We start from the raw sequence: 27,931 nt of genomic DNA, 5'->3' as shown, positions 1-27,931 counted from the left end.
AACTCCCAGTTAAGAAAAATATCTGTGGCTCTGAGTCGTAGAAATTACATGTTTTTAAATAGGGGTCACACTGTAGCAAAGGATTTTTTAAAACGCCAGATTTATTCCTTTTGAACCTCACTGGGCAACAAGGACATACAGGAAGGCCTAAAAAGATACAAGATTTAACCTCAAAATTAGAAATCCTTCTACTAAAACAGGGTCCTTAATCTTTTAGACTTAAATGATTACTACTGTAGTACAACAAATGGCTAACAACAGAAAATGATTAAAATGTAAAGTGCTAACTTAAAGGCAAATCCTGATATTTTCAGGAAGTACACGTTTTACTATGCTTAAACAAATTGCAACTTTTGTTTATAAACATATGTGCTTGGGAGGAATATTAGAAAACACACTTATTTGGGTAAAGGTAAGCCTAGATTACAAATAAATTACTGCTTTAGAAAGAATATAGTTGCTACTAAATAGCCTATTAAACTAACCTTACCTGTTGGAGTGTGAGATGACTTGTCTGTAATATGGGACCAGAAGAGCAAATGAATCAGTTTTTATACACTAGCTGTAGAACTACAATGCCTGGCTTCTAGCACAATGGATGCTTCATATCCCACCTCTCTCCCTATTTAACTCAGTTCTGGATTCAAGCCTCAGACAAGTGCCTATGACTGACTGGTGGAAACTAAATCATACCTGGAAGCCTTGCTGAAGATAATCTGGAAACTGTTGTTTTTTCAGCCTCTAACCTATAGGAACGGACATTAGACGAAGTCTGAAATGGATTCTGAGTGACCCAAACCATGGTGTCTGTCATTAACATACTACTTTCATCTTTCTCAACTCTCTGACTCACAAATCTTAAATGATCCCGCCATTTCTGATAGGATTGTACTGTACATACTCTTAAACCTACCATCCCATCTGGTTCCCACCTATCTTTATTGCTGTATCTTCTTCCACACCAAATCCTGAACCCTTAATTCCAGCCAGGCTGGTATACTAAAAAAAACTATCTTTATACCTAACCTACATATTTCTTTATCTTGTACTTTGGTTTATGCCATCTACCCTCTTCACTTTGCTTCCCCTTAATCCATAACCATGCAAATCCCATCTCTCCTTCCAAATCTAGCAATACCCTCCTCCATTCATTAAAAAAACAAAAGATTTGTTTTTGAACAAAAAGAAATTGTTAATTTAGGAAAGAAAATACAGAGTGATGTGTTTATGCGGGCACATACACTAACAGGGGCAGACAAACATGAAGAAGAGGGATACAAACAAGTGATTCTCATCCAGGGGTGATTCTGTGGTAACACGTGGAGTCACTTCTGATTGTCACACCTGGAGCTGGCAGCACTACTTCGCATCCAGCGAGCTGAGGTCAGGGATGCTGCCTCAATGCCCTGCAACACACAGGGCAACCCTACAACAAAAGATCACCACGCCTAAATGTCTACAGTGCTGAGGGTGAGAAGCTCCTGACATACTCTTACAGGATTATTCTGGCTCCTGAGTTGAGAACAGATTGTAGGGCAAGGGCAAAAAAGGTGAAATCATTCAGGAAGCTACTGCAGAAATCTAGGCAAGAGATGGTGGAGGCTTGGACCACGGTGGTAGCAGTGGAGGTGGTAAGAAGTGGTCCACATTCTGCGTATCTTTAAAGGTAGAACAACAAGATTAGCTGATAATTCCAACGGAGAAGTGTGAAAAAGAAGTTTTGGAAGGATGGTATTTCACCAACAGTGAAAGGGAAGGCTGCAGTTAGAACAAGTCATTTGGGGGGTGGGGGCCAGGGAAGATTTGGAGTTTCAGGTTTTGCGCATGTCAGTTTGGTAAGTCTGTAAGACATTTAAGTGTAAATGTTGAGTAGGCAGTTAGATAATAGTAGTCTGCAGCTGCAGAAAGATTGGGAAAGGACAACCAGGTAAGGCAGGAAGAAAACTTAAGAATGTGGAGTCTGGAAGTTTCATTAAGTGTGTCAGGGAGGAAAGATCAGTTCTGTCAAATGCTGCTGACAGGTTCAATAAGATGAAGACTAAGGACTGACCACTGGATATAGCAATATGTAAGTCATAGTGACCTCGATGAGAGCAGTTTTAGTATGATCATAGGGGCAAAGCCTGATTGGAGTGGGTTTAAGAGAGAAAGTGGGGAGGAGAACTAGAGAGGTAACAGCACAATTCTGGAAAGTTTTCCTGCAGAGAGGAATATGGGAATAGGGTGGTGACTGACAGTAGTAGAGTCAAGCAGCTTAAAAAATTTGTTGTTTTTAGTGAGAGCAATTACAACATACTGATATACTAATCAGCACAATCCATCAGAGAGTAAGAAACTGATGACGTAGGAGAGAGAATGCTAGAGTAATGTCCTTGAGCAGGCAAAAGGAGATGAGATTCAGGGCTCCAGCTGGGGCACAGGATCTAGACAGGAGCAGAAAAGTGCATCTTTGTTCTAGATGAAAAAGAAGTATGGACTGATGAGATGAGAAGGTAGAGCATGTAACTCCAGATATTGGTAAAGATGTGGGGTTAGGAGCCGGTAGATAGTTTCTTTTGATTATTCTCTGTGACCCTTTCCTAGACACCACAATCTCAGTGATCTCTGCTTCCTAACAATTCCATTGCATTTATTCTCTATTACTTGTTTGGTATCCATAACACTGTAGTATTTGTTAATTTTCCAAATCCATATGTCTTACTCTATAATTTAACTGTAAGTTTCTCAAGGGACATGTATTAACTATTTAATCCTCAACACAATGCTACAAATAGGTAGTATTATTATCTCCATTTTTCAGATGGGGAAACTGAGGCACAGAGATGTCAAATAACTTGCAAGGTCACACAGGTAGTAAGTGGAGGAGCTAGTAACTGAACTCAGGTAATCTGGCTTCAATTCTATGTTCTTATTCATTTTGTGGGCATAGAATCCACAAACACCTGCCTTCTACTGCCTTTAAAAATTTCACAAACACAAGTGAGATCTCATCGGTTAAAAAAGAAATGGCTAAATTACTTTTGAAATTAAAACTTTTCTTTTGAAAAGAAACATTTCAAAAGAAATGTTTTTATTTTCTTCTGAAAAAGAACATTTCAAATATAAAGATAAACTGAGGGAAGAGAGATTGGGGAGTTATTAACAGGTTGTGAAAATGAATAAAAGAAAACCTCATTTAAAAAAAGAGTTGGGAAGCCCTGAAGGCTTCTCACTTACTACTGCTTGCTGCCCCTTGGAGACACTAGCAAGAAGCATACCTTGCATTCCCCATCCAAAAGAAGCTTACTTTACATACCCCAGCTGGAGGAAGGAAGATTTTTCTCCTCGCCCAGCAACAGCCCAGCCAATGAGAAGCCACCACAACTAGCCTAATGAGAAGCAGCCATAACCCTGAACTCTCTTTCCTCCAATGGATTTTGCTCAAAAAACCACCCCTTCCCAACCCCCCTCTTTTCTTTATAAAAGAATAGGCCTCTTCTTTGTTTTGGGGACTTGCTTGTGGTTTGCTATAGTTTGCATGCCCTGAACTGCAATTCCTCTGCTATTCCTGAATAACCTCATTTCGCTGCTATAACAACTATGTGTTTTATTTTTAAGATTGATAAGGTACAGAGTTCAGCTTTGCAAGGTGAAGAGTTCTTGTGGATGTATGGTAGTACAACAGTGTGAATGTACTTAATACCACTGAACTGTACATTTAAAATAGTTATGATGGTAAGTTTTTAGTGTGTATTTTACCACAATTTAAAAAAAAAAAAAAAAGCTAAGATGCAGAGATTAAAAAAAAAAAAAGAGCCAGAGCAGGACCAAGAGTGTGTGGAGAACTCCACCACTTCCAATAACCACCTGAGCAGCCAGTAACTTCAGGGTAAGGCCAGAGACCTCAAAACTATCTGCTAAGTCTCCAGCTGCCAAGAAATAGCCAGGACATTGAATTTTATATCAACAGGGTACACTGACGGTGATGATTAAAATAAAATCAAGTCATGAAAAGGAAAAAAAAGGTAAAATATCCAAATTAGTCTATGTTAAAAAAAATTAAAGGCAATGAGATAAAATTAAATGGAACTATCAGCATAGTCTGACCACCTAACCACATATGCCATGCAATTTCTAATTAGACAAAGCCCTGTTTTCTTTTCTTTATTGAACACAGACGTAATTGAGAGGGACTGCAGAGGAAGGAGGTTGTGTTTACCGTCTGACATTTTATATTGTGCACCAGAATATACATTCCATGACAGATCTGTTCTGTATACTGTTTTCTTCCCAATATCTGGTATAATACACCTAGCATATGACAGATGCTCAAAAATTTTTTTGTTTAATGAATGATATGACCAGAAATAAATTCTATTAGTTCTACTCGAATGCTCCCCTGCTCCCCCCTTAACAACACCAAACTACTAGGGTTTTGTGACTTCTTCAATGCCTACAGTCTCTGCTTCCTCACTACTTTTAGCAACCTACTTCTATTGCCTCACCCTGAACCCTGAACTACTCCAACTTTAAGCTATTAAACAATAATAAAGATATTTCTGGCCATTCATCCAACAGATATTTATTTTATATATCTAATCAATGTCACTAAGCGACTACAGCCTTTCTCTTCAGCTCTTACTGTGACTCTTCGTCCTCATCTAATCCTCTAAGTCCCCTTCCAGTCTCTTACACTGCTGCCCTTTTTTTTTTGGCTGTTCTCTCCACGAGAGACAGGGAAGACTGAGATCAGACTGGTTTGTAGAATCTTTGAAAAATTTACTGACCTCATTACGTGCTGACATAAAGGCACAGTGAAATACCAAGTCCAGCTCAAAGGAGTAATCTGAAACTTTTCATGAAGCTGACATAGGCCCTTTCCCCACATTATGAGATCTACAATCCCCTCCCTGTTAGGTGCCCTCTCATCACCATAACAACCCGCATTCTATAAAAAACAGGGGAGCCATTCATTACAAGAAAGGCAGAAGGAGAGAACTTTTGCTATTACCTTTCAGGAGTTCCATTCAGGTAAATCTATAATATTTTCTTGATAATTCATTAACTTCATCCTTAAAATACCAAGTGTTCTGAGCTGCAATGCCCTTAGCGACTATAAGTTATTATTATTTGCCAGGAAATTAAGTTCCTTCTACACTTGTCACCTTTTGCTTTCCGTGTCATCATTTGCTTTGTTTTTTGAGTTTTACTGTTGCTGTTTGTTTCTCCATTTGATGTCTCAGTTCAGTTGGCACATATTTCTGCCTCTATGCAGTGTGTCAAGTCTCTCGTAAACCTCCCTTTCTTACTTGTTAAACTATAATAATAGAGTTCGGGAAGGTTATGTCTCCAGGTTATCATAACACTCGATGCAATTTTTTTCCCTACCCTTTTACATGTTTTCTAAGTTTTCTACGTAATAATGATCAGAAAAATATACAACTTTTAAAATATACAACTATATTTGTTCTTTATCACTAAATATATTTCCCATTGGCTTGTTTGCAAAATTAATATTCCTTTATACTTAAGCTTCCAGTGAACTACATTTTGAACTATATTTAAGCTTCCGGTGAATTACATTTTGCTTTATGCATATCATTTTAATTAACTTTAGGTTTCCCTATCATATTGGATGGTATCTTACACAGTGTCATGGTTAATAAAAATTTTTTTTAAAAAAGATCCATTTTTCTGATTCAACAGTAAAAGTTATGTAACTGAAAAATTAAGTCTGACTATTCCCATTACTGCTGAGTAGAATGCTAAAGTATCAGAGCAATAAGGTACAAATATTATAAAATAAACAATATTGTGGAGCTCTTGAATAGATATGCAAAGGAACTATAACACAACTGGCAATTTTAATGGCGAGTTTGGGTTTTGCAAATTACAAATGAGAAAAACAGAACCAATTAATCCCCAAATTACCCAGTGTATAATACCCTGTCTGTTATTCTCAAAAATTAAGTTAAAATATATGAGTTAATGATGAGTTCACACCTGAAGTGCTTCCAAACTTAATGGGGACATGCCACTGGTAAAACATCAAAAATTTGAAGGTTGATTTATCCTGGCTAAATCATGATTTCTTCTTGTTTCTACTAATAAGTATTTTTGTTAAATGTCAATCTTCATCTTAAATTAAGATCTATCTTTTGAACCTTTCATTATTCAGCCTCAATATGCTCCTAGATATGTAGCATCATTACTTCCTCAGTGGTAGAGCTAAACGGTCCCAACACTGGATTTTAATTTTTGCAGTCCTTGCTTGCCTGACCAAACGTTTTAGGATACATACATTTGCTGAATCCTATTAGCATGTATTGAATTACATGATGATATAGCAAAAACATTACTTGACCCTCCTTAGATCACTGGCCTTCAATAAGAGATACACCTAAGGCTGGGAAGGAGGTGATTAAACCTGCTGCCCTGAGGGGAGAACAGTGTACGAAAGTCTAAAAGGAGACTATAGATGATAGCTATTCATGGATTTAGTGTGTGTGCTACTTGGCTCCTGCTGAGCCAAATATAGCTTGTACTTAACAACAGCCATCTCTGTGTCTTAACATTTGGTTCAACTCCCAGCTTCTATATTTGCTAATATAATTATGTTTGCTTATGTGCCAAGTTTTGGACAATTATCAAGCTCTTAGTTGTGCCTAAAACTTGGCTCTTTATAAGTATTTTCTAACATCAGAAATTGCGTATGTCAGGCAATGGGGGATGTACTTCAACAGTGATGTTAAAATGTTAGAATCCATAGTGGGTACTTAAATTATTTCAATAATGATGAAACTAGATTTTTGTCCTTGGATTACCACTGTGTGCTTAAAATGATACATTTCCTAGAGATAATCTTAAACGAAGGTTGATTAATTGTTAATTAATAATTAGCCTCACATAATCCTTCCAGTAAGGTTATTGTTAAAGTTCATTCACTTATTTGACAAATATTTATGAAACACCTACTATATTTGAGTTACCACAGAACAAAAATAATAATTAAAAGGTACCTCCCTATGCTCAAGAAACTTAAAATCCCATATAAGAAGAATATATATATACACAATTATAATACCAGGTGGTATATAACATATAACCAAAGAATGGTACAAATAACTCGATCTAGGTTCTCAAGGGTGGGTAGAATTTCAAAAGGCAGAAATGAGGGAATGAATAACATTCCCCAAATAACAGCATTAACAAAAGCATGGAGAAAGAAAAACATCAAGTGAGCATGTGAGTAGTCATGTTTGGCTGCAAAAACAGATTATGTGATTAGATGTATCAAGAGAAGGGTACGAAGACAAACTAGAAGAGAACTGTGTTAAGGCCTTATATATCAAGAAATCCAGACTTCATTGAGTGGGCAAACCAAATAATAAGCACAGAAGTGAAAAAAATCAAGTAAGTAATATAGGAAGATTATTTCAGTAGCTCTTGGCCTAAAGATATAGAACCTCGGGACTTCCCTGGCGGTCCAGTGGTTAAGACTTCACCTTTCAATGCAGGGCGTGCAGGTTCGATCCCTGGTTGGGGAGCTAAGTTCCCACATGCCTCGGGGCCAAAAAACCAAAGCATAAAATAGAAGCAATATTGTAACAAATTCAATAAAGACTTTGAAAACGGTCCATATCAAAAAAAAAATCTTTAAAAAAAAAAGATATAGAACCTCAACTTGGATGATTATTTGATTGATTTACTAATATTTATTGAGCCCTTAATATAGGACAGGCATTGTACTCAGCATCGAGGAAATAACAATGAATATGAATCCTATATGATCTAGTCCCATTATCTCTCTGACCTCATTGCTTACTATTATTCTGCCTTAAGGGACTCAGTCCAGCCACGATGGCCTCCTTGTTGTTCAGGCATGTTCTCATCTTAGGCCATTTGCATTGGCTGTTTCTGTTCCCAGAATCCTCTTTCCACGAACAGATGCATTGCTAACTCCCAACTGTCCTTCAAGACCTGGTTCAAAGTCACCTTTCCAATGATACCTAGTCTGATCACCCTATTTTAAAATGTAACTAGCTCTATTTCCTTTCTATTACTCACCACCTAATATATTATATAATTTATCCATTTATTATGCTTATTGTTTCCTTTTCCCCACAAGAATGTAAACTACAGAAGTACGGAGGTCCTTGCCTCTTTTTATTCAAGCACCTAAAAGAGCACCTGACATATATGAGCACTCAATACATATCTGTTGAACACTGTTGAATACAGGAACTGTACAAATTCATAATCTTCTCAGGAAAGAGAATTTATTAACTAAACAGTGTGAAAAATTCATTAAAAGAAGGATATACATAATGTGCCATGAGAACCCCAAAGGAGACGCACCTGAAAAGGTTCAAGGAAAGCTAATTCTAGAAGGTCATGACTGAGTGAAAGGAGAGGGGTAGAAATTTGCCGTAAAAATAAAAGATACTGTTAGCTGAGAAAAGAGGATGTGCTATAATTGCCTTCAAAGAATGTCTTAATCATCTTTATGTCACTGGCACCCAATGCAGAGCTTGACACGTGGTACCATTCAACACATTTGTTAAAGTGAACTGTGCTAGAGAGAAAAGACCGGGTATCCTCTTTAGGTGGAGAAAGGTCTGAGAAGGAACAACCAGAGAAGTAGGAAGAATCAGGATAGCATTACTTCAAGGAAATCGGGGATAATCTGGGATAAATCATATGAATAGGCTCAAATGTTTAGAGATCAAAGAGGATCAGGCTGGAAAAAGGCCTTTGGTTTGGTATATACCAGGGAATAGATTTAGTAGGGTAATAAAGGCAGAATGCAGGCTAAGGAGTCAGTGTGCTAAACAAAAGTAGAAAGTGAGCAGATTACTCTTCTGAAAAGCTTACGAAGCATTTTCTAATATGTTATCATCTCATCTTACAGTAAGGACACTGAGGCTCAAGTAAATTGATTTGTCCCAGGCCACGCAGCTAGTGAGGGTTTTAAAAATGACATGGATCCAGCTTTTTGACTCTAATTCTCATACTGCTTCCATTCTCCCCAGCATCGTGGTCCTCTTTTGCTCTCATTCATATAGCGGTAGGCTTCACAGAGAGGGCAGTGAGTCCACCACAATATCCCACCAATATTCTGGCATAATCAGAGAGGAAGTAAGAGAGGGTCTGAAGAAAATTTCAAGTATAAATTCAGTGCCAGGTAAGAAACTGGCTATTTCCAAAAAGGTTTTGAAGCAATGAGTGCCGACTACATAGAATCTCAGTAGCAGATATTGAACACCTACAGATACTACAGTTTAATTAAGTTTGCCTGTGCAAATAAGTTAGCTATCATTTTTTTCTTTAAGTCAGAGCTTTCCAACTGGTATGTAGGAAAGGGCTACAGGTGTGTGGTGATATTGATCCCCTTAGCCCTTATGGCTGCAGGTCTATAGGTCTAAATTCTCGTCTATTGACCACAATGTGCCATACAATTATTATGGGTGTCTGTGAATGACTGTAAGAATAAAATTGGAAGTACCGTCTTGGATTACTTTTAAGCAAATGATTAATTTTAAAAAGTTAGTTTAGGTACCTTTAAATCTTAAGATATTACTTATATTACTCACATACCCAAGGAGATAAAACTCTAAAATTAATTCTGTATTATAATTCAACACCCAAAGACAAATGATGAGTGCTGCTAACTTAATTTTTCCTCCTTTACAAGTATACTAAATGTACTAAAATATTTGAAATAGATTTACCAAAGATATACTGTACTGGGTAAGCTTCAGCACTTAAATGGTACTTTTTGTCTGAATTAAACAGTAACATTACGATCACTTTTATATAGGTATAAAAAGGAAAATTACATAAAACATACCTGTGGGGCATATCCAGGAGGCACATAAATAGGAGGCACAGAACCATTTGGGGACATCATTGGAACCTGAGCAGGACCTGCATGGGTCACAGAAATGATGTATTAATCCAGGATTACTTAGCAAGCTAAAATTGAAAACAATCTGAATTACGTTTTGAATTCTTCATCTAAACACTCAAACTAATAGTGACTGTATTACTATGAAAAGAAATTTAGATGTTAAAAAACAGAAAAGTTTAACTTATAAAGTGCACTGATTGCTCTTTACCTATAGTTGTTTCTCAAACTTGCCTAGTGATCATAACAGTCACCTGGGGAGCTTTTTAAAACACACAGGGACTTCCCTGGCAGTCCAGTGGTTAGGACTCACGCTTCCACTGCAGGGGCGTGGGTCTGATCCCTGATCAGGGAGCTAGGTTCCCACTTGTGTGCGGCATGGCCAAAAAACCCCGAAAAAACGAAAAACAAAAAAACCCCCCACAGATTTCCAGGTTCTCCTACAGATCGCTGTTTAGTATGCTTACAGTAAATGGGGGTCTTGAATCAGCATATTTACTTTACAAATATCCAAGGTGATTCTTATAATTGTGCAAGTTAAGAAACACTGACCTACAGGAAACTCAAACTAAACTTTGCATATAAAATCAATGAAAAATACAAAAGGCAAAAATCAAAAGTCAAGAGGCAAAAGCAATAAGAGGAAGAATAGTTAGAAATTTGGGATTTGCTTTGTTAGGGTTAAAAACCTCTTGTGAACATTTAAGTCATGTCTGTGGGGGCTTGAGAACAAAGTTAGAGAAATGCTATACATGCATATTTACCCAAAGAAAATTTTTTTGTTTCTTACACTGAAAAGTTCTTTAAAAAACACTCAACTTGTCTTATTCTTCATTTCCTTTCGTTTTTATAGTGATATCCTTTCCAAACAACTTTCAAAAATATTATCTCATTTCCCTTCTCTAACCAGGCACTCTTGGAAGGTGTGTTTTATTCTTTCTAGGAACTAAAATCTTACTTGCTTTACATGACTTTAAAAAAGAATATCTTACCCTCAGATCCTTTTTTTCCCCTGTAACTTTAGACTGCACTGTCCCCTCACCCACTAGTTTTTAATAAGTTGAAATGAAACCTTCTCAGAGAGCTTTACTCATTTCTAGGGAAATAAAGGTACCCAAGAGTCTGATGAAGGAAGAGTTCCTTTTATATGTAGATTTCAACCTGCAGAGTACATATAATGGATCCCACTCATAAAAGAAACCAAGGAGGAAAAGCTAAATCACAGGACAGAAAAGAAAGAAATTTCACTGGTAGCATTATACATATTTCAGAAAAACAGAATGAAGAGCATGGAGTTTACAGCAAATCAGATTACAGCCACTCTCCTCTGTCTACGGAAGGAGGAGGGGTGAGGACCAAACAACAAAGTAGTGGTGAAGGCTGGTGAAGGTAGGGGAAGGAAGGTGAGAGGTGGGGAAGGAAAGAAAAAAGAGAATGTAGGAAAAAGGAGGATGCAGGTGGGTAAGTACTAAATGGTAAGGAAAGGGTGAAGAGAGAAGAGGGAGAAGGGAGGGAGGAGGGGGAGAGGATAAAGGCAGGAGGGGAGGGAGGACGAGGCAAAGGAGGAGAGGTAATAGGAAGATAAGAGAAGACAGGAGGAAAGTGAAAAGGGCTGGAAGGGAGGGAGTGAAGGGGAGGGGAAGGAAAGGGGTGGAAGAATGTGGGAGGAGGAAAGGAAAGAAAGAAGAGGCAGGTAGTAGAAGGAAGAAAGTAGGGAAAAGACTCTAGTCGTTAAGAGGAAGTAAGGAGTGATGTGTATGTGAGCAGACTACCAAATTATACTATATATGACTATAAAATAACTTTTCAACAATACTTTTCCTATCTAAAACAAGCCCACCAAATACATGAAGTTGTTCAGAATATTATCTTAAAATACCTAATACTAACTTACTATGTGCCAGGCCTTTTATGTATTTTTTTTCTCCTCATAATCATTCTATTAGGTAAATATTATTACTCCTATTTCCAGATGTAGAAATTGAAGCAGAAAGGTTAATACAGCCCTAGTGGTAGAACTAGGATTCAAAACCAAGGAGTTTCATTTCTGAGGATCTCTCTCTACTATGTATTTAGTAAACACTAAAATATGCAGTTTGGCAACTGATACAATTTGAGCCTTAAGAACTATGCTCTGATGCTTCTAAGGAAAATTAAGGCCTTCTTTATCATCATATCCTTGAAAAACAAGACAGAAGGAAGAACAAAATTTTTTTACATATAAGCAACATTACCTATAAATTCACTAAATAAAACTTGTGAGGTGCTCTATATCTCTAGGCAAGAAAGGCTTCATCCAAAACTCACCTTTTAATTTCTATACACTGGACTCAAGAGAAAATGACAGCAGTTTTAAAGTAACGCTGGTTTACTTCTATTAGCTAATTTATATAAAACTAGCTTTCTGAATCCTGAGAGCTGGCTTAGATATTATTCAGAACATGTGAAATTTAGCTGAGGACCAGAAAGAGAATTCACTGAAAATCACATCTATAATCTTAATAAAGGAAATTATTCTGTTGAGCTTCTACTATATATGCCAGAGACTGTGGTTGCTTGCGTATGTGGTCAAATTTAATCCCTACTTCAAGTCACCAGAACAAGCTTTTGTTTGATTTTTAGCCTTCAGGGTAAAAAATAAGTTATTACTGATTACATTTAAAGTTGTAAGACTACAGAACTGCTTTGGGTTGCTCTTCTTTTACTAAAAATATGAATACATAAATACTAAGTAGTTATAATTCAAACCATTTTATACTTTGAAAGCTGCTAAAATCTTTTATAACTTAGTAGTATAAAATTCTACTTTATTCTTTAATTATATTTAAGTGTGATACTGAAAAGAGAACAAAACAAACCCAATCTAAAATAGACCAGCAGTAAATCCATTACTAGTTGCAGTCCAGGAATAATGATTAACTCATATCCCTATGAAGTAATCATTTCACTTTAGCAAGTGAATTTTCTTACCTGAGACAGAAATGGTACAAGTTTAGATTAAAAAAAAAAAGACAATTCATGTATATCATTATTTAATATCTAAAATACTGGTGTGAAGTAACATGCAACACTGAACACAAAACTCCCATTGTATAAACATAATAAATATAAGTATTCATGTTTAGAACTACAGTATTTACAGCACCACTTCTGTTGCTCTTCCTGTATATACTAGCAAAACTCTAAAATCTTGCTTACTTAATGATGCAAAAGTTTGATTACCTCCTTAGTTCCAACAATACTTTTTAATTTAGTAACTACTAAACCCCGATTAAGGTCAGTGAGGGAGATTTTGTCCCAATGAAGAAGGTACATCTGTTACTGATTGTACCATTAAATGCACATCTGGCAGGAGAGTGGCTATATCTGTATAACTGTAGATACACCTAGTAACTCCTTAATAATCTATATAATTTGAGCAAAATCTACCCCAAATCACACAGCTATTGATTTTTAAGGGCATATTTCCTTTTCCAAAATCGTGCATAAGAGTAAACAACTCTATTCACCAATTATCTTAAGAAATTTGAGAAGCCTCAATTTCTTAAAAAGTGGCATCAATGATTTAATAAGGACGATATTTCATCTAGTATAATTTAAACTCTTTTTTATTTTTTCTTTATTAGTATACATTAACATTTAAAAAAAACGAAACTAGAAATTTGTCTGGGTTTAAATTCTTAAAATGCAACGGGCTGCTGACGTGCCACACATTCCCTTTTTAAGCAAGCTTTCACAATGGCTTCCAAATAATCTGATGCCAATTTACAGATTTTAGTTGTAAAAAGAAAAGCCTAGTAAAGAAAAGGCTCTGGAATATAAAATATATTCTGTGGAATATAAAATCAGCTCAACTCTAAGTAAAGTCTAATCTTTTTATAACTACATGGCCACAATTTAAAATATTTTTACAGCGGTAGATCTGGCATCTATTGAAAAAACACATGGCATGACTTCAGATTAATACAATACTTTCTACATTTTAAAATAAAAGCAGAATGTTTAAAATCAGTCAGCAAATCTTACCACTCATTTTGTTTTTACAGTAGCAGCAGAGAAGAAAATCCAACAAGGAAACAGCGTAGTACACGTTAACAGCTTTAATTGGAGAACGGCCGCGGCTTCTTTCTGTTTTTTTTTTTTTTTTTTTTTTTTGCGAAGCTGTGAGAGGAAAAGATCCTTTGACCGAGTCACGTGATGCATATCACGTGACCCGCAGTGACCCGCGGAAAGGGGGGAAAAAAACAACCAAGCGTTCCTGCCGGCAGTGTTTGGGATACAGTAAATGATTAAATGATTTCTACTGATTCTGCCTTCGAGTTGACCATTTTAGGACTCCCTTATGAACCAACTCAAAAGCTCATCAAAATATACATGGAGAAATAGATATTTGATGTAAAACAAGTCTCTTTGTTATTACCTTCCTCTGATAATATAATGAGCACTATCTACTAATTCGTTTTATTACCCAGGTGGCTGCTTTTCATTTATAAATTTTGGAATACATATAACACTTAACTAATTTACAAGATTCGCTCTGAAATGTCCTTGTGTAAATTGACCCACTCTCCATACTCAACCCATAAGGAATGCCCACGGTATACAAAAGAATTGTCTGTAAAACACAGGCTTGATCAACGTGTTCCTCAAACATGGGGTTTTTATTTCAGGCTGGCATTTAACTTCTCAAGCTAATAAAGGCTACCACTTTTATTGCTGGTTTTACTTCCTTTTTTTCTGATTTTTTGTTGTTGTTATTAAAGATTTAACCCAGACATTAATACAGATACTTGGTGGATGGCATTCTCACTCATATCCATGAAATCTGAAAAGACAGGTCATGATTGGGGCTTAGAGCACTGTATTCAAGCATGTGTGGAGACCAGGAAAGAGACTACAGATGTTCAGTTACAAAAGAGGGGAATAAGACTGTGAGAACTTTTGGGGGTCTTTTCATTACTTTATGGTGATATGCAGTTAAGGAAATTTATTAACAGCTAATACGCATATACAGGTAATGATAATGATTGTGATTTGTAACAAGTTGCACAGTGGAAAGAAAATGGATTTTGGTATCAAAAGATGTAAGTTTTAATAACAGCTTCAATATTTATTAGCAAGGCAATTTACTGCTCTTCTGTGAGTCTGTTTCCTTCTGTAAAAAGGTTAAAATAATCAACCTCATAGCACTGTTGAGAGAATCAAATTAGATAAATTTAAAGTACCAAATACGATTGGCAGCACTCAATAAATATAGTTATTATTATAAGTATCACTATATGTTTTTAAAAATAATAATGATATAGTGCAGAGTATATACAGGGCACTATCCAGTGTTTTACAAGTGTTAACTCACTTAATCCTCACAATAATTGAAGTAGGCATCATTTATAGGTTAAGGAAATTGAAGCAGAATGCAACTGAGTAACTTGACGAGGGCACACAATGAGGCAAAGCCAGGATACTCTAACAATAAGGCAATATTTTAAAAATATGTAAACGATGTTGAAAGACTCAGTCTTCCAAAAAGGTAGAAAAGAACTGGCAAGGGATAACCTGGAGCAATAGATTTCAATAAATACTGGGTTGGCCAAAATGTGCCTTCGGTTTTTAAGTAAAAATAAAAGATACACTTTTCATTTTCACCACGAACTTTATTGAACAACATATTCACCCTTTTGTTCCACTACCTTCTGCCACTTTCAGGCAACTTCATAATTCCATCTTCCCAAAACTTTTTCTTTTTGAGCAAAGAACTGTTCCAGGTGCCTTTCTCAGTCTTCCAGGGAATTGAAATTTTTTCCATTAAGAGAATTTTGTAAAGACCGAAATAAATGGAAATCCGAAGGTGCAATGTCTGGTGAATACGGTGGACGAATCAGAACTTCCCAGCCAAGCTGTAACGGTTTTTGCCTGGTTGTCAAAGAAACATGCAGCCTTGGTTATCCTGATGGAAGATGATGTGTTTTCTGTTGGCTAATTCTGGAGGCTTTTCGTCAAGTGTCGCTTTCAGTTGGTCTAACTGGGAGCAGTACTTCTTGGAATTAATCGTTTGATTTTCTGGAAGAAACTCAGAGGACTCCCTTCCAATACCACCACGTACACATAACCTTCTCTGGATGAAGACCAGCCTCTGGTGTGGTTGGAGGTAGTTCATTTCACTTGCCCCACGATCTCTTCCATTCCACATTATTGTACAGTATCCACTTTCCATCACCCGTTACAATTTGTTTTAAAAACAGAACGTTTTCATTATGTTTAAATAGAGAATTGCATGCGGAAATATCAAGAAGGTTTTTTTCCGCTTAACTTACATGGAACCTAAACATCAAGGCGATTAACATAACCAAGTTGGTGCAAATGATTTTCAACGCTTGATTTGGATATTTTGAATATGACTGCTATCTCTTGCGTGGTATAATGCTGACTGTTCTCAATGAATGTCTCGATTTGATCGCTATCAACTTCAACTGGTCTACCCGACCATGGAGCGTCATCCAGCGAGAAATCTCCAGCACGAAACTTCTCAGACTACTTTTGACACGTTTGATCAGTTACAGCACCTTCTCCATACACCGCACAAATCTTTTTCTTGCGTTGCAGTTGCGTTTTTACCTCTCTTGAAATAATAAAGCATAATATACCAAAAATGTTGCTTTTTTTCTTCCATCTTCAATATTGAAATGGGTACACAAAAACTCACCAGTTTTGACAGGCTTTTTTTTTTTTTTTTTTTTTGTGGCTGCGTTGGGTCTTCGTTGCTGCATGCTGGCTTTCTCTAGTTGTGGCGAGTGGGGGCTACTCTTCGTTGTGGTGCGCGGGCTTCTCACTGCGGTGGCTTCTCTTGTTGCGGAACATAGGCTCTAGGCACGTGGGCGTCAGTAGTTGTGGCACGTGGGCTCAGTAGTTGTGGCTCGTGGGCTCTAGAGCACAGGCTCAGCAGTTGTGGCACACGGGCTTAGTTGCTTCAAGACATGTGGGATCTTCCCGGACCAGGGCTCGAACCCGTGTCCCCTGCATTGGCAGGTGGATTCTTAACCACTGCTCCACCAGGGAAGTCCCTTGATAAGCCTTTTTTAAAATGCATGCCGATATAACAGCTGTCACATACAATCTAACAAACTTGTTTTGAATGAAATTAAAGACAACTAAGTGCTACTACAGCCATCCTAACGGAAAAAACTGAACGAACTTTTGGCCAACCCAATACATGCCAGACACTCCAGAGGAGATAAGAGACTAAGGCAGCGGTCCCCAACCTTTTTGGCACCAGGGACTGGTTTCGTGGAAGACAATTCTTCCTCGGACAGGGCGGAGGGTGGGGAGGGGATGGTTCAGGCGGTAATGTGAGCAATGGGGAGTGATGGGGAGCGGCAGATGAAGCTTTGCTCTTGCCAGCCACTCGCCTCCTGCTGTGCAGCCCAGCGGGGGTGGGGCTGGGGCTGGGGTCCCCTGCACTAAAGGATCATTCTCACCAGTGGGGAAGGGAAATTGTTACCTTCTAAGTTCCTACTAAAAGGCAAGGCTACCCTGAAGAGCATGACTTAATAGCGAAGAGTCTCCTGGTCTCAACAGTATCTCCTCATAAATGATGGATTCAGGGCTCCCAGTAAATCCAATCATGCCTCTGATCTTCAGGCCCTAAACAAAAACCAAGCCCCGGCAGCCCACTTCCTCATTTTGGCTCATGTTCTCACACAGCTGTGTTTCCATTTCTTGACTCTTTCTTTAAATGATGATCTCCGTCTCAGTTCTTTCCACTGTGCTCACTAGAACCTTTTCTCTAGTATAAATTCCCCTATATCCTCAACCTTTTCACAGCACACCTGTTCATGTGCTTTCTTTAAATGAAACCTGGTCTTCCTCAGGACAGTTTTTCCAGCAGCCACTGGGAGCAGAGGCTTCCCATTCTCCCCTGCGGCAGTCTCCAGACCCCACAAGGCTGCTTCCATTACCACTGTCCTTCCTGTTTCTTCTTTCTTGAGATCATGCCATAGGAACATACCACCCTCTACCCCTTCTCACTGCTGTCATGCTCAGTCCTCATTTCTTGAGAACTTTGGCATCATGTTCACAGTGTTTTTCCCAGCTCTTGCCCATCAGCACAATGACTTTCATGTCCAAGAAAACCTAACTTCAACTTTTCCTGAACTCTCCTCTTCCATTCTGTTTTTAGTAACCCATGTTCAAAGACATATCTTGGAACTTATCACTTAGAATTCCACTATTTCATCTTTGAAATCTTAAACTTTCATGTTTCCGTCTCTGGCCACTATATCTATCTTTCATCTCTCCAGTTCTCTTTCTTCTACAACATCTGGTCTTCCTCATAATGATTTCCCGTTTCTCCTGATCCACCACTGTCTTCATGGCCTGATCTTTTTTCCCATTCATATCTTCCTTTTACTTCCCCTGCACTAAAATTCCCCAATTTTAATCAATCAAATAAGTATCTTCTCACAGACCTGAACTGTAGAAATCAAATGGTACTCAGACTGGCATGTTTATAAATTTAGTTATATCCAACCTTAACTCAGCCATCAGCATTGCTCAGGAATCCTTTCAGGAAGTTATCCTTGGTTAAGAACCTATATCCTGTTTTCTACAGTGATTATCAGAGATCTTCACCACTTTCTAAGGACCTTCCCCAACCCGACCTCAACTATATATCTCAGCACGAAACTGAACTCTTTTAATGTTATTTACAAACTTTTCTCACCTCTTCTATTTTCAGAAGAATCACTGTCCCTTCACATTAGGTCAAAGCTATCTCCCCACTTCTACTCTTGATCTGATCTTCATTTCTTACTGGGGTCTTTACTTTATTGGTCTGTCGTCAGTACCCTCTTAACAAGACTTAGCTCTATACCCTTACTATCCTCAACTATCCCCACAGTTGCCACAGAGTTCTATTGCCCAGGATTAGCAACAGGGTCCATACTTTCAAGGACCTTTCAGTTATATAACAAAAATATAAGTTAAATGTATTTTATATTTCCTAAAGACCTTGTTAATTCAAGAATGTGCATCAAACACTTTTCCCATAGAAATAAAGTGAGAGGATGCACTGAGAATATCACAATTACAGGAAAACATTATGCAGTGATGAGTATTCATTTTCCCTTTCTACCTGATTATATGACAATTTTAACAAACTTAAAATGCTACTGCTTTTTATTTCCTCAACACTGTCTCAAATATTTTGCAGAAGGCTCTCTTAAATTAGGAGTATGACATGTCAGCAATTGTATGGATTTCTTGATAACATTTTAATGCATTAACTATTACCATTCCTGAAATAATGATTTTCAGGTAGGCTTGTCAGTGTAGCACTATACTTGGGTGACACTGTTTATAAGGACTTATTGGGTACCAGGCACTGGTCTAAGTGCTTTACAGACATTAACTCATCTAATCTGCATAATATCCCTGTGAAGTAGTATGACTATTATTTCCATATTACAGGTGAGGAAACTAAGATACAAAGAGGTTAAGTAACTTGCAAAGTCTCACAGCTAGTAAGCCAGCAATAGAATTAGGTGGTCTAGCTCTGTAACCCATGCTTTTCAACATGACATTACTCTGCTTCGGTTGTTTAGGATATAACAAATATTACAAATTATAAAATGAATGAGAAAAATTGCAGCATAATACCAAAATTCACTTGAAGATAAACCACAAACAGAAAAGCAATGAACATTTGGATGGAAGATCCCACACAATACACCCCAAATATCTGTTAGTTACATATAATGGTAACAAAGCAAAATGTACCTAAATGTATCTCACTGAAATTAAGAAGAAATTGAGAAGAAAGATCCTAAATATTTCTACTAAGTGAGGGATATCATATGGAAAATAGTCAGTGAATTACTTAATAACGAAACCTGTTCCAAAAGATAATTTAAGGGAATTTAAGAGACAAACACAGCATCAAAAACAAAAGCTAAAAAACCCCCTAAAAAACCAACCGACCAACCAAACAAACAAAAAGATCTCAAAACAAAACAGATGACAAACTGAAGAAAAGGGAAAATTAACATAGGGAAAATTAAGATAGAAAAAATAATATAAATAAGGAGCGAGGCTGGTATTATGTATACCCTTTCTAGAGTTGGGCCATAAAACCTTTCTGGTTTGTATGAACTGAAATGTGATTGAGATATCAAGGACCACACTGTCAAGCTAGTCCTCATTTTCTGCAGATCAAGTACATCTCAAACTGCATGGCCCCAGTGATTTGGCTTGAAAAAAACGAGAGCAGGTATAAAGTAATGCTGACTTTGGTCATAAATGAAATTTAGTAAAGCATCAATAAATGTAAAACTTTTAAGCAATGTATCCTCAAAAATAACTACTAGTTGCAAAATGAATAGCTAAATAGCAAGCCAGCTATATCAGCTGACTTGTAGAAAGGGATTATTATCTGTGAAGCAAATGAGAAGCTGGAAGAGTTGACTATGATTTTATAAAATTCCTTCTGGCAATAAATAAGATTAGTTGTTTATTAAGGCTGCTCTTAGACTGTAATAGTAAGTCTGGGTCATTTGCATGTCAGAAAATTTAAGAGGCAGACTCATTCACCTTAGCAAAAAGTGGTTTCAAATCATATAAAATGTAAATTTAAAAGAGTGGGGGGACTTCCCTGGTGGCACAGTGGTTAAGAATCCGCCTGCCAATGCAGGGGACACGGGTTCGAGCCCTGGTCCAGGAAGATCCCACATGCCATGGAGCAACTAAGCCCATGTGCCACAACTACTGAGCCTGCGTTCTAGAGCCTGTGAGCCACAACTACTGAGCCCGCATACCTAGAGCTGGTGCTCCACAACAAGAGAAGCCACCGCAATGAGAAGCCTGCGCACCGCAAAGAAGAGTAGCCCGTGCTCACCGCGACTAGAGACAGCCCGTGCACAGCAACAAAGACCCAATGCAGCGAAAAATAAATAAATAAATTTATTTAAAAAAAAAAAAAAAGAGTGGGGATGTGAAGTATGTCCCTCTTCTACTCCTCTACAAATACATATCTAATCCTCCAAAAGACTGACTCTGACGATGACAGTGGCGCTGATTCTTGTGGCAGTATTAAGGTACAGGTTCTGAAAAAGCATCTAAAGAACATGTGTTAAGCTTATGCAGCTTAGACCATAACTGATGCATGTCCATAGTGTCAAGGGACCAAGAAAAGGTTAATGAAGTCTGCAACTAATCAAGTGCTCTATGGGAGGGAGTACATTACAGGGGAGTGGCTGACAGCAGTATAGGCAAATAACCTCAGGAAGATAAGGGGAGCAAAGGATTGGAATCTATAACTTTATCTTGGACACAGATCAAACCTTGTTTATATTAAGTCTATTTGCTTGCCCATGTTTTTCCTCTTCCGCCTTTCAGGAGCCTTAGTCACCTTGCAGATTGAGCCACACAACAGCATTTTCTTTCTCTAAAATTTCCCTCTTTACTTGTATTAAACTAAAGTATCAATCAACTTGACAAAAGTTTTATTCTATATTATGCATGCCAATAGGAAGCAGATGTGAGGATCATCCTAAGACCAGATACGGTTTGAAATGACTGGGGTGTGAAGGTGGCCGGAGGTTAGAAACCTAGATACTAGTCAGGGTATGGTCAATTCAGACGTCTGTGTTCTAATGTAGTATTTCCCAAGTATTTGTATTTATATGCCAATAAAATTTCAAAACCAATTCTGGGGACTCATTAGGGTAACCAACTTTTTATGAGACCAAGTAATGACATTAAAAGGAAAAAAGGTGGAAAGGAAGGACAGAAGGAAGGAAGTCTATCCTATATTATCACATAATTTCATTAAGATGCTCAAAACAGTAGAAGGGATTTAACTTCAGAATTTAAAAAAGTCTTTAAGTTAAATAAATTTAGCTTAATGACTACTACATTATCCTTATTTCTGCATTTCCTAGACTGATGAAACTTCCCCAGATCTATGAACAAGAATATCGGAATAACTCTCAGTAGTAACAAAGGTAAGAATTTGTCCTCAGGGCTGACTAGCTCTGGTGATGGAAGAGGGAGGAAACAGAACAGAGGTAGGGTAATCGTATTATCATCATCCAATCTAGGACACTTCTGAAAGTGAAAGAGGTAGCTTAAAAAATCATTAAAATTATATAATTTGGAATTATTCTTTATTGATTGACAAATTGCTTTTATTATATTGAGGAACATGAAAAAGAGTTCTATTAAAAATATTAAAAAATAAAATGCTTTATTAAAACACATATGCAAGTACACTAAAGAGCATTTTACAGGTTTCTTTAAATTGAACATCTGAATATTAAAGAGCAGTATAAGAAGAACAATTATTCTTAGTACATATCTAAGTATTTTAATCAATTTGTTAGCTATATCTGTCTCTAATTCCATATCACTGGTATTTAACTGAAAATTTTCCTTTTTTCAATGTAGTTTTATTTTTGATTTTTTCATAAAACTGCCTGCAACTGTTGTATTTTATGGTTAATAAATTTGAAGCTATTGATACCTTCAATTGACTCTTTTCTATAATATTTAAGACTATAATGTTTATATTAAGAAAATACTATGATTCTGAGGGTGATGTTTGGTAAGCTGGGAACAAATTCTGCTAAATGGAGGTTATTCTCAGTTCTGTTTTTTTTTCTTATTGAACTCTGTAAATATTTCAGTCCAAATATTTTCACTGGTACTACAATACCTTCAAATATTTTTACAAACAAAATTCACTGAGTTCTCTTTATTTATGATTCTTTTGAATGTTTCACCAAATTTAGGGGTTTTTTTTTTTAGCTTATTTTTGCTGAAAGCGTTTATTGCAAAATAAAAAAGCACTGCCAATAATAAATAGTTACAGGTTTATATAATAAATGACAAAACTATTCAGACTATGTTTTATATATTCTGAGGCAGGGATATTTAGATTTTATGTGCTACATATTATTTGTCATTCATCTAACCTATATGCATCCCACTGATCCCTCCAAGTGGTGGCCTGGTGACACCAAGTGGCCATCAGGGGCATTAGCATTACATACTTCTGCAGCCGCCACCACCGAGACTGCAAGGAGTTAGCTGTCCCTAGCTCTCCTTTATCTACAAGTACTTTGCTCTACTGCTAAGTACCTTAACTGTTATCCTTGACTTGCTTCTGCCAGGGGTCAGGGAAAGAGAAATGGTTTATTCCAGTTGCCTTTAAGTTTAATCACAGGTTAAAGTAAAAACAAGAGATGGACAAACTGCTTGTTTAGATGCGATCATGGCAGAAGCTGGAAATACAAAATGATGGCTGATCATATACATTAGAGCTTATTTTAATGGAACTACTAATTATACTGTTAAAAAATGAAACGTCTGAAACAAATGTTAAACCGGTTAGATACCAAGATGACAGGCATAAACTGGGACTGTCCTAGACAAAATGGGATATAAGGTCACCCTGTTAATAGGGGATGCTTATTTGTTAAGGCTACAAAACACCTGGCAACATTTATTCACATGAGGCTGGCAATTAGCACAGGCCTTGAGTCTAGGTATTTAACGAGCTGGTGATCATAATTTGGGAATAGAATGAGGCAGGAAGTTACAGAAGAAAGAGAAAAGATCAAGGTAATTATTATTCACTGCTTTAGGGGCCTATCTTTTCCCTGAAAACTTATTATTCATTTTTAAGGCTGGATAAAGTAGACTTTAAATCAGGGGCCTAAGTATGATTCAGAATTATGGGTAACTTCATTTATCTGTGTACAGGTAATTGAAAATTTTTATAATTAGATTTGTAAGCATTTAGATATATCAGTGATAAGCACACTAAGTAGAAAAAGGGTGAAGAATGACTATCACATTATGGTTAGAATCTACCTCTAGCACTAAATCAAACTGTATATTGATAGAAAACTTAAAGTAGGAGATGTGTTTACCAAGCACCTGCTTCTAAACAAGAGTTATTTTTAGTGTACTTGTTTAAAAAGCTACAAGGTTATGATATTAATGTGCATGGATGCAGCAGGTTGTGAACATTACTATTTTTAGTATCAGTCTAATGTGAACAATGATGAATCATTCTTTGTTATTCTAGTAGGAAACAGTGCTTAGGATTTACTGCAGCACATTAACTATGTCTCAGTAACTGTACACCCACACACTGACATCACACAGGCAGTGATATGGATCAATGATGCAAATCCTGTCAGGATCAAACATTCAGGCCACAGCAGTTGAAAAAAAGACTGCCTGCATGACAGGGCAGACCAGTCATCCAACATGTACAGACTGCATTAAATCAGTAGTGCTGATGTTGAAAAGGGTTGTGTTAGGTCCTTTTTATATAATAGCTAAACTTTTAAATTATAGATTTCCCACATACAGACTCTATCTTTAAGCTTCCTCACAGCTTCTGTGGTTTAAGGTCTGGACCTTTTAAAACACGTCTTAAGGCTCCACCAGCCACATAAGTTATCTTGGAAAATAGCCTCTGTAGCCAGGCTATCTATCTATCTAATCTATCTATCTATCTATCTATCTATCTACCTACCTACCTGTCTATCTATCTATCTACCTACCTACGTGTCTACCTACCTATGTATCTATGTATCTATCTATGTATCTATCGATCTATCTATCTATCTATTTAGGCTGCATTGGGCCTTCGTTGCTGCACGCCGGCTTTCTCTAGTGGCGGCGAGCGGGAGCTACTCTTTGTTGCGGTGCGCGGGCTTCTCATTGCGGTGGCTTCTCTTGTTGCGGAGCACGGGCTCTAGGCATGCGGGCTTCAGTAGTTGTGGCACGCGGGCTCAGCAGTTGTGGCCCGTGGGCTCTAGAGCGCAGGCTCAGTAGTTGTGGCGCATGGGATTAGTTGCTCTACGGCATGTGGGATCTTCCTGGACCAGGGCACAAACCCATGTCCCCTGCACTGGCAGGCAGATTTTTAACCACTGCGCCACCAGGGAATTCCCTGTAGCCAGGTTCTTATAGACAAATCTTTTGAAGAACATGCCTTCAAAATCTTTTGAAGCATTTTATATAACATGTTGTGCTTGACAAATAACATTCAGATTTAGATATGGAGCACTACACTGTGGCCTCACAATTAATTCACTGCTACCTCAGAGTCTTCTTCCCACTGTCACCTTCTTCTTTGAGCTTTCACTGTTTTTAGTTTTACTGGCATCAAAATATTAATTTTTTATCATTACAGATATATTGGAAAAGATGGCTTATTATGAGTAACCATGTATAATGTTTCAAAATATCTTCTCCTAGAATTACATGTACCCACTGGAATTAGAGATTTCCTTTCCCGTAACAGGAGGCTTGCCACAGAACATTCACATCCTGTTGCAGTTTCTTCTGAAAAGAAACTGGGTCTCTACACTTAAAGCATCACCCTTCCTTCTAGTTTCTTATGTTCTCCTCAACGACTATCACTTCCCAGGAGAAATGGAAAGCTGAAAGGAGATGAGAGCTGGAGGTGTTTCATTCTATCAATGATGTTCTGACATAATCAGGCTAACATGAAAACATGCCTTTCCCATGCTCTCAGGCACCTGCTTTCATGTTGTTTCCTCAACTAGTGGTGTTTCTTATGAGAGCTTGAAAAAAAAAGAAGGAAAGGTAAGGGTTCTCCCTCATCCTAAGGTTGGTTAGTTTTTTTTAACTGTTAATCATCTGAAAGAAATATTTTGAAAACATAAAAATTACTGAGACAGTTGTCTTCATAGTTCTTTTTGAGGGGTAATCTTTAAATCTAGATTTTCCATAGTAGAAACCAAATGCTATTTCACAGTTGAAAATACTTCTGTACTTCCCACTGCACATCAACTGTCTTCATGAGAAGACTGAACTGTAAGGTCTTATTTTTCTCTATCATGATTTATATATTTTGATCATCTGCTATTAGCTTCTATTTTACTCTAATCATTTCATTTCAGTCTTCTCAGGGCAAGTCTGTATCAGCTAACACAGTCTTAAATGGAAAAGAGAAGATTAAAAACTCACTGTGCTGATCGCATGCTAAAGACTTCAAAGAGTTAGGAAAAAACTCCACAAAAGACAGGAACAGAGACCTTGTCTCCCTTTCTCTTCAAAGGTTCAAACATTACCAGACTGGGAAGAAGAATCTTGTTTTTTTTAATTAATTTATTTTTATTTTTGGCTGCATTGGGTCTTTGTTGCTGTGCGCAGCCTTTCTCTAGTTGCGGCGAGCAGGGGCTACTCTTCGTTGCAGTGCGTGGGCTTCTCATTGCGGTGGCTTCTCTGCCACTGGCCTTTGGATTCTAACTCAATTACACCAACTTTCTGAGTTCTCCAGCTTGTAGTCAACAAATTGTGGGACTTCCTGGAGAACCCTAATACACATTCCAAGCCTTTCTTATGAGAAAGAGCTATAAAACCAAAACGCATTTTGAACCTAACGTGCTCAGAAATAAATTAATCATTTCCATCCTTCTACCCAAACCAATTCTTTTTTTTCTTCTTCTATATTTTGAGGAAAAGAGAAAGAAACTGTCATTTATCTTTATGTTCAACTGACTTGTGAAATCTGTAAATCATTCTTAGTCTCCTCTTACCCACTGAATTGAGCCCCCAGGTCTTATCCTTACTACTTTTCTGGGGGGTTTATTTTCCTGTTTAAAATCAATACTTCAGTGGCTCCCTGTTCCTTTCAGGATAACACCTGAACTCTTTAGCATGCAATATAAAGGTATTTGTAACACAGCCTATGTTTCCATTTTTAGTCTCATTTTCTGATACTCCTCAATGTATTCTGTTCTCCAGTCTATTTCTTTAATCATACCTTTTCAGTCTCCTCTAACTTCTCTGTGTACATGCTATTCCTTCTGCTTCTAAGATATTTTCTCAATTATTTTTCCTCTTAGTTAACTTCTATTTCTTTAAGCATCACCTTTTCCTGCACAGTGCAACAACTATTCCAAGCTGGGTAAGGTATGTCTCCTCTGGCCTCCCACATATATCTGGGCATACCTAATTCCATCATAGCACCTATTACCCTCTTCTTTTTTAACTGTGGTTTACTTGCCTGTCTCCCTGACTGTGCTGTGAGGCAGGGTCTAAGTCTTTTAAATGGCTGTCAAGAATGAGCTGTCCTTCAGAATAGAAGAGATTTGGGCAAATTCTCTTTCAGGAAAAGAGCATGCATGCACTTAGTTACTGTGTTTTCTGTGCTCTGGCAAGCCCCTGAGCATGGGAGATTGAGTACAAGAAGGTGAGAAATTCCACCATATTAAGGCTAAAAATAATGTTAAAATATTGAAATATGATCTTTCATTGTAATGATAAAGGGATTTTCCAAAAACGTTGAGGGATTATATAATAAAATGAAGCAGAAGAGTATATCAAAGACAAGAGAACTTTGCTGATCCATACAAAATGGAAACAGGATTCGATTAAAGTTTACCCTCTAAAAGTGAATCAACATCCTCAAATAATGTTATTGCACAGATTTTGAGATCAGAATCCTATGTTAAAATTGACTCTGGCAGAGAGTAACTTAACTTTTGGAGCCTTAGAGAAATTAGTACATACTTGCAAGGAAATCTTCTACCACCACCCTTATTATGTTGTTGCCTGACTCTTAAGGTTAATGGCAGCATGTTTGGATGTGCCTTAATATAATACCATAACCACCGTCAGGGGCAAAGTCATACTTTTATAACTATAAGGAGGGTCTTTATTAGATATGAAATTATGCCTAGTGTTAGTTGCTGTGACACAGGAAAATGAGAATTGTGAAAGAATGATTTTTCCATCCCTTTATATCTAGGTAGGTACTAAAAATCACATTTAACATGTTGCCATATAAAGAAAGGAAACAGAAAAGATCTTTTCTTTTCCTGGGACAATCTCTGCAGATAGGTACAAGCGTATGTAAATCAGATTATGTAATTAATTCATGGTAGTCTCTTTATGACTTTATATAAATGCTCACTGAAGAGCCTAGCCTTGCCTTATCCCAGCTATGCTTCTGTGAAAAAACCAGAAAGGTTTATGCCTAGGTTAGACTGCTTAATTAGCACTTCC

At 37.3% G+C, this 27,931-nt stretch overlaps 1 protein-coding gene across 4 annotated transcripts in view; it reads right to left on the bottom strand.

Moving 5' to 3' along the window:
- Positions 1–27,931, bottom strand: part of FNDC3A (fibronectin type III domain containing 3A) — a 156,017-nt gene that overhangs the window by 52,043 nt on the left and 76,043 nt on the right. For 3 of the 4 annotated variants that reach the window (XR_003434750.1, XM_027116303.1, XM_027116305.1), the window contains one exon: positions 9,830–9,906. Coding sequence is in view for 3 of the 4 variants with exons in the window: in XM_027116303.1 (XP_026972104.1) it covers positions 9,830–9,906 (77 nt within the window). In the remaining variant the exon portion in view is untranslated. Of the gene's footprint in view, positions 1–9,829; positions 9,907–13,912; positions 14,030–27,931 lie in introns of those variants that run through there. The other variant, XM_027116304.1, reaches the window with a different exon arrangement.

Source organism: Aethalodelphis obliquidens, unplaced genomic scaffold, assembly GCF_003676395.1.
Source record: "Aethalodelphis obliquidens isolate GAN/ISIS:26980383/991018 unplaced genomic scaffold, ASM367639v1 scaffold16, whole genome shotgun sequence".
Classification (NCBI taxonomy): domain Eukaryota; kingdom Metazoa; phylum Chordata; class Mammalia; order Artiodactyla; family Delphinidae; genus Aethalodelphis; species Aethalodelphis obliquidens.
This window is presented reverse-complemented; position numbering and strand designations above follow the sequence as displayed.